General features: G+C 48.2%; 1 protein-coding gene and 4 pseudogenes across 1 annotated transcript; all 5 read right to left on the bottom strand.

Annotated features, from left to right (window-relative positions):
• Window positions 1-761: 761 nt before the first annotated feature.
• LOC122401212 lies at window positions 762-991 on the bottom strand (annotated as a pseudogene).
• A 1902-nt stretch (window positions 992-2893) lies between these two features.
• Window positions 2894-3072, bottom strand: LOC122401215 (annotated as a pseudogene).
• Window positions 3073-4441: 1369 nt separating this feature from the next.
• On the bottom strand, window positions 4442-5532 carry LOC122401134 (translation initiation factor IF-2-like). Its single transcript, XM_043403090.1, has 2 exons — window positions 5295-5532; window positions 4442-5067 (listed from the first exon to the last, which is right to left on the bottom strand). Exons 1-2 carry the CDS (start codon window positions 5530-5532, stop codon window positions 4442-4444), a joined length of 864 nt encoding a protein of 287 aa, XP_043259025.1.
• Window positions 5533-6192: 660 nt separating this feature from the next.
• On the bottom strand, window positions 6193-6375 carry LOC122401214 (annotated as a pseudogene).
• Window positions 6376-8823: 2448 nt separating this feature from the next.
• LOC122401216 lies at window positions 8824-9005 on the bottom strand (annotated as a pseudogene).
• Window positions 9006-14944: the final 5939 nt, after the last annotated feature.

Here is a 14944-nt window from a genome sequence, read left to right as displayed (position 1 = left end):
CGTAGACTCATTAAAATTCGTAAAAATAACAAAGTTATAGCCATTTAGAGGGATGAGTACCCAACGGTTAATAATCATACCAGAAATTTTAAATGCGTTTTTCTCGAAACCATATTTTCGAAATTAGCTGACATAATATCACAAATTCATATTGATTAATGGATTTGAAATTTATAGAGACATGCCTGTATGTTAGAAATTTTGCCTTTGACGGTTCTGGGGTAAGTCCTGTGCCGTTCCTCACAGTGCTCTTACCGGAAGGTCCCGCGTCTTCCCCACTCCGTGGCCAGATCCTTCAGGTCAAAGTTTTTATTTTTTCTAACAGTACGACGTCAGGTCGTCTGCCTCTTTTAACACTTTGCCTGCCACGTCACCCATATATGGGTGACAGAACTTTTAACAGTAGAACTGTATTAATGAATTCTCAAGTTGAAATGTTAAAGAAAATAACTTTTAATAGGCTTCGTAAATTTTAATGAGGTTACGAAAGCAACTACTACGACAACTTTTAAGTTGTGTAGTTTACAATTGCCTAATATGAAAGTTTTGGTCTCGTAAACAATTTTAAGATTTTAGACTGGCAGTCATCGTGTTAACTACTCTCTCTCCATTCATAAACAATCAATGCCTCGACACGCGCTACCTGGAGACCCAACGCGGTCGTCCGCTATCGCGTCACCCGTTGCCAGGCCTGTTTAGTCTCATTTATTTATTTATATATTTTACTTTTTCCCCCTCCTGTAAATTTTATGTTTGTATTAAATAAATGAGCCAATCCTGGCGGCACTGCAATGCTAGGCTGACTTGCGACAGAGGTGGAGCAAGCCCCAACTGCTCCGTCCATTTCCAAAAATCAGATTAATATTCTGACTCCCCGATGGGCCCAAGGCCCCATTCAGGGGCAAAGCGACAATACTTGACTCTCTGGTGGGAAGTGTATCAGATATTAAGCTGATAAGAACAGATAAATGGCTATTTATTTTCAACTAATGTTTCCCCGGAGCCGAGGCCCGGGGGATCAGATACAGCGCATACAGTTTTTCTTAAATTTTTACAATTTCGAAAGGGCCAGGGACAGTCCCCCTGCGCCCTTGTAGTCGCATTACTCTATACTTTTAAATCGCGCTAGGCGTCCAACTAATAAAAATCCTCTTTTAAATGAACCACTTTGGCCGTGTCCTTAGGCATATTAACATTAACATTAACAGCGTGTGTATATATATATATATAACCAAATAAATAAATAAATTAAATAAATAAATAAATATATGTGGACAAACACAACAACGATCAATATAGCAAATAGTGGGTGTAAAGGGCTGCACTAGTTGTCGAGTATAAATTAAAATAAATAGAATAAAATACAGTAAAATAAAATAAAATACAATAAAGTGAAATAAATTATACACATATGTTGGGCGCCCGCTACTCGTCTTCTCGAGCTCGAGGCAGTCCGGTGGTGTCGTTATTTCCGGCCCCTCGACCCCCACGGTCGTCATTTGTTCGTAACACTCTTATCCGCGCCGCCGCGTTCTCGTTGGCATCGGGCGCCGCGGTCGGGGCGGGGTACTGCCGATTCCCGGAAACATGCTCCACGTAGATGTCCCTGGACCAGGCTATGGTCTCTGACACCATGAGTAATAATTATTATTATTCCTATTATTATTTGGGCCTCGGCCCATGTTTTGGCCCCGTTCCGCCTCCACGGGAAGTACGACCGCTCTAGCGCTGCCGGGGGGCCTTCCTCTTCACCCCGCTGTTGCCGCGCGCTTCCTCGGCACGGGAGTCCACAGCCGTGCCCTCTTCGGTCCTCTTCTGGGGGCCCCCACACTCGATTCCTCGTCCATTCCCCTGTCGTCGTCTCGGCCGGCGAGGGTGTTCCGGTCGACCTCTTCCTCTTGTCCCTCGCCGTAGCTGTCGTTGCCACCCTGGTGGTGGCGGCAGGCGGCCCCCAGGTGACCTCCGCGAAGGTGGTGGTGGGGGTCACCCTTCTGGTGCATCCCCTCGATGCAACCGTCATGGCCACGGGCTGCGTCCCGCTGCGCCTGGCGGCGACGGTCAGGAAGTTCCTCATCGTCGTCGTAGCGGCCCTCGTCGCCGCTACCGTCGCCGCCGTCGTCCCCCGCCTCGTCGATGTCCTCGCCGTTGTCGTAGTGGAGGCGGAGGTCGTAGTCCTGCAACGGGAGGTCGATACCGCCACCGCTGGCACGCGTCTTCACGCGCATGGCGGTTCGCCTCCCCGAACGGTCGGTCGACCCGCTTCGGCGGGATTCGGGGCCTCGCTTCTCGCGCCCTCGCGGGGGGAGCCCGTCCCCCCCCGCGATTCCGCTGGGCGGTGATGCAGTTGCGTTGACCGGGGCGGCCGATGGTGCACCAGCTGCAGGAGGATCCAGTGCACCACTACTATGGTTTGCTGCGTGGTGCAGCTTCACCTTTCGCAGCGCATACGCGCTGTTATCGGTGAAGCCACACTCACCGCATACAAACCTCCGGGTTATGCCCGAGTGATGGAGTCTAAGGTGCTTACCTAGATCCTCGTGCCGCCGGTACACCGCCGCTCCCCTTTGCAGCGCCGTGGCCCCCCGGTGACAATGGGGGCAGTTGAAAACCTCGAGGAACGGGAATGGTACGATTACCTCGTTTCCCCGGGCGACGCATCCAGATCCTTCGGCCATGCCTGAAACTCACAAAAGCAAAGCAAGCGAAAGTAAAAGAGCGTTAAAAGCAAGAGCAAGATCAAAGGAAGAAAGGGAGTCAGAATATTTAAAAGCAGAAAGTTAAAATTAGCAAAAGTCAAAAGTTAAAATAAGCAAAAGTCAAGAAAATTTAAAAAATTTAAATAAATAAATAAATAAATAAATAAATAAATAGAATACTTAAAATTGTCGTAGGGAAAAATTGAGCCAATCCTGGCGGCACTGCAATGCCAGGCTGACTCGCGACAGAGGTGGAGCAAGCTCCAACTGCTCCGTCAATTTCCAAAAATCAGATTAATATTCTGACTCCCCGATGGGGAGTGTATTAGATATTAAGCTGATAAGAACAGATAATGGCTTTTACTTCAAATAATGTTTCCCCGAAGCCGAGGCCCCGAGGATCAGGTACATTGTATACAATTTCTTTTTTGTGTTTTCTTCCCTTTGCAAATTTCAAAAGGGCGCAGGGACAATGCCCCTGCGCCCTTGTAGTCGCATATTATTCCATTAATAAGTCGCGCTGGGCGTCCATCTAATACAGATATAAATCCTCTTTTGGGCATTAATATTATCAGTCAATAATAATAGATAAATAAATAAATAAATAAATAAATAAATAAATAAATAAATAAATACATACATAGGCAAACACAACAACAACAACCAATCAATATGCCACGTAGCAAGTGTATAGGGCCGGACTACTTGTCAAGTCTACCTAAAGAACGAATAATTACATAAAATAGAATAAATAAAATTTGGTAAAATAAACTAAAACAAAATACAACAAGGTAAAAAGCCCGACACGTATCATGGACGTCCGTTACTCGTCATCTCGAGCTCGGGGCAGTCCGGTTGTGCCATTATCTTCGGCCCCTCGACCCCCACGGTCGTCATTTATTAGCTGCATTCTTCTTCGCGCCACCGCGATTTCGTTGGCCTCGGGCGCTGCGGTCGGGGCGGGATACTGCCGAATCCCGGAGACATGCTCCACGTACATGTCCCTGGACCAGGCTATGGTCTCCGATACCATGAGTCGTCTCATGATCCTCGCGTAGAACCATGAGACGCGCAGCGTCTTCAAGAGGGCCTCATTCTCCGGGCACCAGGCGCCCAGGGACCCAACAATGAACGCGTCCACGTGGACGGTGTAGCCGCGCCGGCGGTGAGCACACGCCAAAGGCGCGTATTTGCGCAGCTTCTCCGACTTGACTCTTCGAAGATCCTCTTCGGATTTCACCGGGAAGACGGGTCACCCTCGCAAGCCTGCGAACCAGGCCGTGGTGTCGGAGCTGGCGAGCCGCCGAATGAACGCCGCAGTGACCGAGCACGCTCGCTGCGTCCGCTCACCTCCGGTCACCATCGGGTCACGACGTGCAGCTGCCCTCGGGTCGGCCGCACTCCCACGCCCTCTCGTCGCCGTCCGCCTTCGATCCATGGGGGCGCCCCTGGAAATGACCGCGGGGGTCGCACCACTCGGGGCCGCAGTTCCTCTGAAAACAGAGCCCCGGTTTGACCCAGGGGTATTAATCGGACTGCCCCGGCTCGCGTCCACTATATTGTCATTAAAAATATCATATTGATGTTCGTCATTTTCGTTAATAAGATTAAAATTAATGGGGCTGGTAGCCCTGTCGCAGTACCTTCTGCTGCCATTATCTTTAGTCATGGTGATAATAATAACATTGTTAGGGTCTCGGTCCATGTTTTGGCCCCGTTCCGCCTCCACGGGAGGTCCGACCGCTCTAGCGCTGCCGGGGGGCCTTCTTCTTCTTCCCGTTCCTTTTCCACGCTCCCCCGGTACGGGAGTCCGCAGCCCTGCCCTCTTTCGTCCTCTTCTGGGGGCCGCCACTCTCCATTCCTCGTCCGACGACGACGACGGAACCACCGCTGCCTCTGCTTCTTCTCCCGACGACGACTCCTCGATGGTCGGGAGATTCCTCCCCCTCCTTCTCCTTATCGTCCCCACCTCCGGGGAACTGGGGGCGGTGGTGTTGCCCCCCTCCGTCTGTCCCCCGGGCGGGAGTGACGTCGCCCGGGCGCTTCTCCCTCTCCTCGGGGTGCGGCACTCTATCGCCGCCGGTGATGTCGTCGGCGGCGTTCTTCTTCCGGCCGCGACTGGTACCACAGCCTGGGGGGTGCCACTGGTCCTCCTCCTGCGTCCTGGTGTCCCCGAGGTCGTCCGAGGGCTCGGTGGCGGCCCTCCTGGTTCGAGCGCTCGTTCTGGGCGCGAACGCCGGCGGCGAGGTGGAATTGCCACCGGCTGTCCCCCTCGGCGATGGAGTTGGACCCCGGGTGGGCGGTAGTGTCACTACCGGTGCAGGGATTGACCCCCGAACCACCGAGGTCGTCGTCGTCGTCGTTGCCGCCGCTGTCGTTGTCGTTGCAACCACCGGGGTGGTTCTGCCGGGCGACAACAAATGGCCGGAGTTGGTCTGGGGTAGATTTCCGGCGAGGGGGCTCTGTCATCGTCCCGGCCGGCGAGGATGTTCCGATTGGCCTCCTCTTCTTATCCCTCGCCGTAGCTGTCGTTGCCACGCCGGTGGTGGCGGCCGGCGGCCCCCGGGTGACCTCCGCGAAGGTGGTGGTAGGGTTCACCCTTCTGCTGCATCCCCTTGGTGCAGCCGTCGTGGGTACGGGCTGCGGCCCGCTGCGCCTGGCGGCGACGGTCAGGAAACTCCTCATCGTCGTCGTAGCAGCCCTCGTCGCCGCTACCGTCGCCGCCGTCGTCCCCCGCTTCGTCGATGTCCTCGCCGTTGTCGTAGTGGAGGCGGAGGACGTAGTCCTGCAACGGGAGGTCGATACCGCCACCGTTGGCACGCGTCTTCTCGCGCATGGCGGTTCGCCTCCCCGCACGGTCGGCCGACCCGCTTCGGCGGGATTCGGGGCCTCGCTTCTCGCGCCCTCGCGGAGGGAGCCCGTCCCCACCGCGGGTCCGCTGGACAGGTATGCTGATGCGTTGCCCGGGGCGGCCGATGGTGCACCAGCGGCAGGACGATCCAGTGCACCACTACTGTGGTTTGCAGCGTGGTGGTGCTTTACCTTTCTCAGCGCATACGCGCTGTTGTCGGTGAAGCCACACTCACCGCATACAAACCTCCGTGATATACCGGGGTGATGAATTTTAAGGTGTTTACCTAGATCCTTGTGCCGCTAGTACACCGCCGCTCCCCTTCGCAGCGCCGTGGCCCCCCGGTGACAATGGGGGCAGTTGAAGACCTCGGGAACGGAAATGGAACGATTACCTCGTTTCCCCGGGGAATGCATCGAGATCCTTCGGCCATGCCTGAAACTCACAAGTAAAAGCAAGCAAAGTAAAAGCAGGCAAGCAAAGCAAGAGTAAAGAAAGTAGTTAGAAGGGAGAGTCAGAATATTTATAAGTTAAAATTAGAAAAGTCAAAAAGTTAAAATAAGCAAAGTCAGGAAAATTAAAAATTTAAATATTTAATTAAATAAATAAATAAATAAATAAATAGGATACTTAAAATTTGGTATGGGAAATTGAGCCAATCCTGGCGGCACTGCAATACCAGGCTGACTCGCGACAGAGGTGGAGCAAGCTCCAACTGCTCCGTCAATTTCCAAAAATCAGATTAATATTCTGACTCCCCGATGGGGAGTGTATCAGATATTAAGCTGATAAGAACAGATAAATGGCTCTTTATTTTTCAGAAAATGTTTCCTTGGAGCTGAGACCTCGGGGATCAGGTACATCATATACAATTCTCATGTTTTATGTTTTTTATAATTTCGAGAGGGCGCAGGGACAATCCCCCTGCGCTCTTGCAGTCGCATAACGTTCTATCCTCGATTCGCGCTGGGCGTCCATCTAATAAAGAAAATCCTTTTTCGCATAACGCGTTTCAGCCGTGTCCTTAGGCGTCTTCCGAATAATATTAACAATGAATAAATAATACGTAGATAAATAAATTAAATAAATAAATAAATATATACATGGACAAACACAACAACAACAAACAATATATCACATAGTCGGTGTACAGGGCCGCACTAATTGTCAAGTATAAAAAAAAAGAAAAAAGAGAACAAAAAAAAGGAACAAAAACGAGAATAAACAAAATAAAATAAAATATAGAATCGAAATATAAAAAATACAATAAAGTAAAATAGCCTAAATACGTATGATGGACTCCCGCTGCTCGTCTTCTCGAACACGGGGCAGTCCGGTGGTGCCATTATCTTCGGCCCCTCGACCCCCAAGGTCGTCATTTATTTGGTGCATTCTTCTTCGCGCCGCCGCGTTATCGTTGGCATCGGGTGCCACGGTCGGGGCGGGGTACTGCCGAATCCCGGAGACATGCTCCACGTAAATGTCCCTGGACTAGGCTATGGTCTCCGATACCATGAGTCGTCTCATGATCCTCGCGTAGAACCATGAGACGCGCAGCGTCTTCAGGAGGACCTCATTCTCCGGGCACCAGGCGCCCAGGGCCCCAACGATCAACGCGTCCACGTGGACGGTGTAGCCGCGCCGGTGGAGAGCACACGCCAAAGGCGCGTATTTGCGCAACTTCTCCGCCTTGGCCTCTTCGAAGATCCTCTTCGGATGTCACCAGGAAGACGGGTCACCCTCGCAAGCCTGCGAACCAGGCCGTGGTGTCGGAGCTGGCGAGCCGCCGAATGAACGCCGCAGTGACCGAGCACATGGGGAAGGCTCTCGAGTTTGTACCCGCGTCGCCGACAGCGCTTGTCGCCTCAGCGGATCCCTCCGTTGAGCGGGAGGATGTCAAGGCGTGCACGATGGATGAAGTGCCAGTCGGCGAAGCGAGTGAACGACCCCCCACGCATGAAATGATTTCTCACCGCATGGCGGGAGGTCACCCCGAAGACCTTCCCCTCGTCAGGTTTACGGACCAGTGTCTCCATGTAGGATTATCTCTGGCTTCGCTCCCGATGACACCACGACCGGCTCGCCCCGCGAAGCAATCTCCATCGAGAGCTCGACCCGACCATCGTTCCATCTCCATCGAAACCCGAACCGCGCTGCAGACCTGAGCGCGGCGGACCTCACCCGCGACCAGAATGAGGAACATCCACCGGTTGGCCACGCGAAGTCCCCGGTCAAACAACCCGACAGGTACTCCGCGAGGTCCCCCTCTGTCGGAGGCCGACGTAGCTTGTCCCGCGCCGCTGTGTCATGCTCTTGCCAGATTCCTGAACGCGGGGTCCCGGTCGTCACGACGGCCAGGTCTGCCAGTGGGAGGAGCCCACGCCCACCCCGCGAGGGAGGGATGTAGACCACCTCCGCGCTGGCCCGCTGTGGCAAATTGAGCCACCCCTTGACCGTGCGTCTAACTGCCTTGTCCACGTCCGCCAGATTTTCCTTAAACTGGCGCCCCGTAGCAGGAAGTCCAACCCTGGAATTATCACCGATTTTAAGGTTTCCACCTTCTGCCACGGAGCCAGTAGGGAGCGATCCACCGCCCCCAGGTCCCTCAGCACGTCCCGGATCGCGGAGTAGGGCGTCTGGTCGATCCGAACCCCGGTGGGTATGCCCAGATGTTCGTAGGCGTCCCCATCTTCGAAGGAGCCCGTCCCCTCCGCGGGTCCGCTGGACGGGGATGCAGATGCGTCGCCCGTGGCGGCCGATGGTGCACCAGCGGCAGGACGATCCAGTGCACCACTACCGTGGTTTGCAGCGTGGTGGTGCTTTACCTTTCTCAGCGCATACGCGCTGTTGTCGGTGAAGCCACACTCACCGCATACAAACCTCCGTGATATACCGGGGTGATCAATTTTAAGGTGTTTACCTAGATCCTCGTGCCGCTAGTACACCGCCGCTCCCCTTCGCAGCGCCGTGGTCCCCCGGTGACAATGGGGGCAGTTGAAAACCTCGGGGAACGGGAACGGTACGATTACCTCGTTTCCCCGGGCGACGCATCCAGATCCTTCCATGCCTGAAACTCACAAAAGCAAGCAAAAGCAAAGTAAAAGAGCGTTAAAAGCAAGAGCAAGATCAAAGGGAGTCAGAATATTTAAAAGCAGAAAGTTAAAATTAGCAAAAGTCAAAAGTTAAAAGCAAAAGTCAGAAAATTTAAAAATTTAAATATTTAAATATTTAAATAAATAAATAAATAAATAAATAAAATACTTAAAGTTTCGTAGCGAAAATTGAGCCAATCCTGGCGGCACTGCAATGCCAGGTTGACTCGCGACAGAGTTGGAGCAAGCTCCAACTGCTCTGTCAATTTCCAAAAATCAGATTAATATTCTGACTCACCGATGGGGAGTGTATCAGATATTAAGCTGATAAGCTGATAACTCGGTGGACAACTTAGCCGAATAAATTGTTAACATCGGCTGTGCAGACAAACAATGTTTTAGTCGTTCGAAAACTTCGTTCTCTTCCGACCCGAATTTACAATTGTTACTTTTCACGATATCATAAAGAGGCTTCGCTACGCGTGAAAAATTCGGGACGAACTTCCGAAAATAGCTCGCCAGTATGATGAACTCTTGAACTTGTCGAACGGTACGTGGTATCGCATAGTTCGCCACCGCGTCTCCATGCTCTTTACTTGGACTTATGCCCTTTTCGTTGATTAAGTACCCCAAATAAGTAATCACGGTGTATAAAAATGAACATTTATCGAAACGGAAGTTCAGTCTATGCTCTCGCGCTAAACGAAAGACTTCAGCGAGAATCCGAAGGTGTTCGTCAATATCCTCCGTCGCGATCAAAGTATCATCCAGATACAACAGGATTTGATTCCGCTCTATTAGCGGTCTAAAAATCTTGTTCGTAAACCTTTGAAAGACGCGCGAGGCGTTCGTTAGCCCGAACGGCATCTTCAGATATTCATATTGCCCTAAAGGGGTCACGAAAAATGTGTACTTAATGGACGAATCGGAGATCTTTACATGGTGAAAGCCAATCTTCAAGTCTAACTTACTACAATATCGTTTGTCCCTGAATCGATATAAATGATCCTCGATCAAAGGCGTCGGGAAATTCTCGCGTACAGTAATTTTATTTATTTCGCGGTAATCAATGCATATTCTGGTCTCGCCATTCTTTTTTCGAACCAAGACGATCGGGCTAGCGTATTCGGAATCGCTCGGCCTAATAACGCCATCGCTCTACAGTTTTTCTAAAATTACTCGCAGCTTCTCCTGATCTGAGAAGGCCAAACGTCTCGGGCGGTAAGCGATAGGACGATCATGTTTGAGATGAATTTTCATTTCGAAATCAATTTCCGTCGGGGTAACATCCATTCGCGACACGTCCGTGTAGAGTCGTCGAAGTTCTGACGCGACATTAGGATCAATTTGCGAATTTATATCTAACGCTGTTAACGATTCATTCGAATTGTCATTAATATCGATGCTCAGGATTTCTCTAGCCGAGTCTAACGAATCATTTTCACGCGGGACGTATTCTGCGTCGATAGTGTTCCCGAACGTTACTTTCACCGACGAATCCGAAATGAAATCTCTTCCCAATAACGCGTCGAATGTCATGGTACCGTACGGCACCACCGCGAACGACAATGTCATGTTGACAGAACTAACGCAAACCTTCTCCCTAAACAGTCCCAGTATGACAACCTTCGATCCGTTAATTCCGCACAGGTCGTAGCCCGGTACGGGAGTACGCGAGCTAATCGGTATGTAACGACTTTTAATGAGGTTTACGGGCCATCCTGTGTCGACCAGCGCGGTAATTTTAAAGACGCGACTAGTACCGCGGTCATCCGAAACGGCATAAGTCACCGGTAGCTGATATGGCTCCGTCGACGACGAAGACTGCACCAGGTTCGCCGTGTCCTGCGGAGTCCTCTTCTTCGGGCAATCCTTGATCCGGTGGTCGAGACTCCCGCACTCGAAGCACGATCCTATTTCTCGTCGCGGTCAGAGGGAGTCCGTGGGACGGTGTCCTAGTCGAAAACAGTTGGTACATCGGCGTTGCGGTCCATTGGTCGGCGTTTCCACGCGGCGGACCCCGGTGATCCTTCTATCACAGAAGAGGTATATGAATAGACAGTGGAGTATTATCAGACGGCAGACCCGTGCCCAAAGGGAACTGCCCCACCACTTACACACACTAATGCCAACCACCTTGTATATGAGTTCTGGCGTTTTGTATAGCTTTGTGGATTCGAGAAAGGCGGCGAATGTGAGTCTATTCTTCTTGCTCTCAACGCAGCTGAAATTCGAACTCGCATAATCTCGAGCCGAGATTTTCGACTGCCCAGGCATTTTTTACTTTCCGACCTATGTAGGCGTATAAGCAAAAACCATAATGAAACAAAAATTTCAAAAATTTTTTTTACGGAAATACACGTTTTAGGACCCCTTGATAATATTTAACTATTAAAAAAAGAAATTTTTTTACTATGCTAATGGACGTGCGTTCATATATTTATACTATTAATACGATTGAGTTTGAACAACCAAATGAATTCAATATAATTTTAAATTTTTAAATCAGAAAATATTTGAGAATACTGTCCTATTTGTCCTCTTTGTTTAGCAATTTAAAGAAAAAGTGACTCATTAAAGTGAATCATTTGAAAATGAATGGAAGTTGACACCGCCCCTACTGAAAGTGAAAGACTGGAAAATTTTTCTTCTTTCAATGAAGGAAACTCTTTTACTTAATTTTTTTCGAAGGCGAAGGCAAAAAAGTCGATTTCGCCACGGCAATAATGGTTGGACGCGACGCGTGGACATTCCCCCGAAATAGGGGATCGGCTTTTGTTTTCCAGAAACGCTAGCGACAATGTATTTTCCAAGAGAGTCGAATGTAAGGACCACTGAAGGACGCTCAGTCTACGATACATTTATGACAGAGTTTTGGGGTGCGTGTGGCCTAAAGAGCGAATGAGACTAAACAGGCCAGGCAACGGGTGACGCGATAGCGGACGACCGCGTTGGGTCTTCAGGTAGCGCGTGTCGAGGTATTGATTGTTTATGATTGGAGAGAGAGTAGTTAAATGAGGCAGACGACCTGACGTCGTACTGCTGGAAAAAATAAAAACTTTGTCCTGAAGGATCTGGCCACGGAGTGGGGAAGGCGTGGGGACCTTCCGGTAAGAGCACTGTGAGGAACGGCACAGGACTTACCCCAGAACCGTCAAAGGCAAAATTTCTAACATACAGGCATGTCTCTATAAATTTCAAATCCATTAATCAATATGAATTTATGATATTATGTCAGCTAATTTCGAAAATATGGTTTCGAGAAAAACGCATTTAAAATTTCTGGTATGATTATTAACCGTTGGGTACTCATCCCTCTAAATGGCTATAACATTGTTATTTTTACGAATTTTAATGAGTCTACGTTTATTATAATTGCTAAATGAAGAGGACGAGTTGCGAGTCGAAGATCAGTCGCGGGGTTTTTAAAAAGGACGGATTTGTAGTTTTGTTCTCATTAATGTTTGCAGCGTGTTTGCGAGGGATGTGTCCGATATATACATATGTATATAATCAATTCATTTTCCTTCAATAATTCTCCATTGCAAAAATTCTACGGTATTCTTACATTTTTTTATATTTTAAAATTTTCCCATGTTATTAGAAAGTAGATATACGACGAAAGTTATACAACTTATAGTTCCTAGCATGTATAACATGTATATGTATATAACGTATGGTCGCTTCGTATGGAAAGTCAATGTCTGTCAGTCACGATGGCTTTTGTCGTTTACTGACGATTCAAACGGGTGGCGATGCGATGCCAGGCTTGCTTTCGAGAAATGTAAGCGACGTCAGCGATGCAAGAGCGAGAAGGAAAGCGAGTATCAGCCTGTTCTTCTCGGCTCTTCCGAAACTCAACGAGCTCACGTACACGCAATTGGGCATAGTGTGCGAAAGTGAGGAAGAGGAGTTTCCGGGGCCCCGATGCACAGTCTGATTAAACTGATTTCGAGTCGCAAATACGTTTCTGCCGAGTTATTTTTTTAATAAATGATGTATTACAATTTAAAATAAAAAATAGAGAATTTGCGGTGTACGTATCAATGAAATACATCCGTAGGTATTTTAATAATCTTGAAATTTTTAAATAATCTTAATCAATTGATTACTCCAATCAAATTAATCAATTAATGTCCAATGATGGACCGTACAGCTTTAATTCCGTTAAAAAATAATAAAATTTATGTAATTTTATTTTCTGTCTCACTTCCTCTTGTGTTAATTTCTGAATCTGTTGATAACGTTGCGAGTGACACGAAAATGGTAATGGGTCCCGGGACCCCAGAAACTCGGGCCGAAAAATTACATTAGGAGAAAGGTCTATTCATATACCTCGTGTGTGCTTCTATCTTGACGGGTCCCGACGTCCTTCCCCTCTTGATGGCTTCGCTCGCTCAAGTCCTGATATCCCGGTCGAAGCGTTATTTTTCGAAACGCTTCTAATAATTATGCCTTGGTCGTAAAATTTTGCATGCGCGCCTGGTTGCACAACCGCCCATCCGGGATGCCATCAATTAGATAATCCGTGATTTCACTTTCGTCGATGGGCACTCTATTAGCCAAAATGACGTTGTCATGAAAATAATCAGCGAATACTTCTGAGTAGAGCCACGTTTGTTTCTCGAAATCACGGCGAAGGGACAGCATGCTTGGTTGATGCTCGAACATTTCCCTCATCTCGTCAAGTGGTTCTGACACAGACAATTCAAGGTGTTCGGCCCGGGGCTGGAACCACCTCAATGCTTTTCCTTTCAACTTGGTCCCGATTAAAATCTTCGTGGCGTCATCGTCGAGGAAATACGTGCGTCGAAGCATTTCGACTTGTTTACGCCATTTCTCGAACAACATCGTCCGCTCCCGCGAATTCGCTCAACAGACCTGCGATGTTATTGATGTTCACATTCGAATTTGTCCTTCGACTGCTGGCGAGGGACGGGGGAGATGCTTCGCGGAAGGTACTCTCTCTTCGGAGTAACTGAATCTCGCGTACCAATAATTCTTTTTCTCGCCTTAAAAGTTCCAATTCGCGGCAAGTTATGTCAGGTATTTCGCCTCTCGTAGGAGCCGCTTCTTCTAATACCGGGGGAACGTTTTCCGACGATTCCTGATCCGATGATGCGCTGATGTAATCGGTGATATTATCCCAAATATCGGTTTGATGCTCGGTTAATCTCTGAATTAATTCAGCCTTCGTTCCACTTGTAGATAGGCCGAAATGTTTTGCTACTTCCTTCAATGTCGCCACCGTGTAGCTAGTGGGTTCCTTCATCGCCATCTTAGAACTGTTAACTGCCGATCGCACAAACGAAATAGACCCCAACTGCAACACAATCACAAATAAGAGCAATTAGTCTATTATAATAATACGGTGAACACAGTTCGGTCTTTCCGACTGATGGCAGGGAACACAAAATTCATAAAATTCAAACAGCACAAAACGGTAACGGTCGCGATCACGATAAACAGAGTTCAAACGGTTACACGCACCACGTTTAAAATGTGGTAAAACAACACGATCGCGAGACGGATCTCGTAATCCCACTTCTGATGACTGTACGAGGATGCGTAATAAAATATTGTAAGGACGAGCAATAACCACGAATAAAACACCAATATGATTACTATATCTAATTACTTCTATTATTATTTCTTCTCGGCACGGCCGTCGTCAGGGAACTGAACTGTTCTCGTGTAACCGTGCTTGTACATTCGTCCGAAGCGTTGCGCGAGGGCACGAGAGACAACACGTAAACAGTAAACAGCGAATTCAAACATCGCATGCCTACATATTATAATACAAAATAATATCAATTCAACATATGTATTATAATCGATATCTTTTAGAATGTAAGCCCGTATATGGAAAAATATAAGCTATTTATAAATGAATATAGTAAGCCAATATATCAAATAAAAATTAACAACTTTTACAATGAATAATTACTGATATATATATGTTTATATATTGGAATCCTGAATTCGATCTACAATCAACTTAATCATAATGTAGCATTTTGAAATGCATAACAAATATGTGATAAAAATGTATTCATAAAAATTTGTACACGTTATGAAAAATGAAACATTTGGTTTATATACAGCAGTTCTTTCAAACAGTATTTCGATTGACAAATATATAAAAAAAAAGATATATTTCACATGGTTAGGATAAACGTCCACTCATAAATTCAAACAACCCGTGAGTGGACCATTGTTTCTTTCGCAACGCCAATTTATAAAATACAAAAGTCGCGTGGGGTGCTTATTATTTGTAAAATGAACCACACGGGGTTGTTTTATTA

Source organism: Colletes gigas, unplaced genomic scaffold, assembly GCF_013123115.1.
Source record: "Colletes gigas isolate AHSC1104 unplaced genomic scaffold, ASM1312311v1 Colletes_gigas_Sc00022, whole genome shotgun sequence".
Lineage (NCBI taxonomy): Eukaryota > Metazoa > Arthropoda > Insecta > Hymenoptera > Colletidae > Colletes > Colletes gigas.
This window is presented reverse-complemented; position numbering and strand designations above follow the sequence as displayed.

Excerpts from the sequence above, each read along its gene's own strand:
- LOC122401134 (XM_043403090.1), bottom strand. The coding sequence starts at position 5,532 with ATGCGCGAGAAGACGCGTGCCAACGGTGGCGGTATCGACCTCCCGTTG. Across the intron at positions 5,068-5,294 it reads CAAGGGGATGCAGCAGAAGG|CGGCGGCAACGACGACGACG; the intron begins GTGAACCCTACC and ends CGACAACGACAG.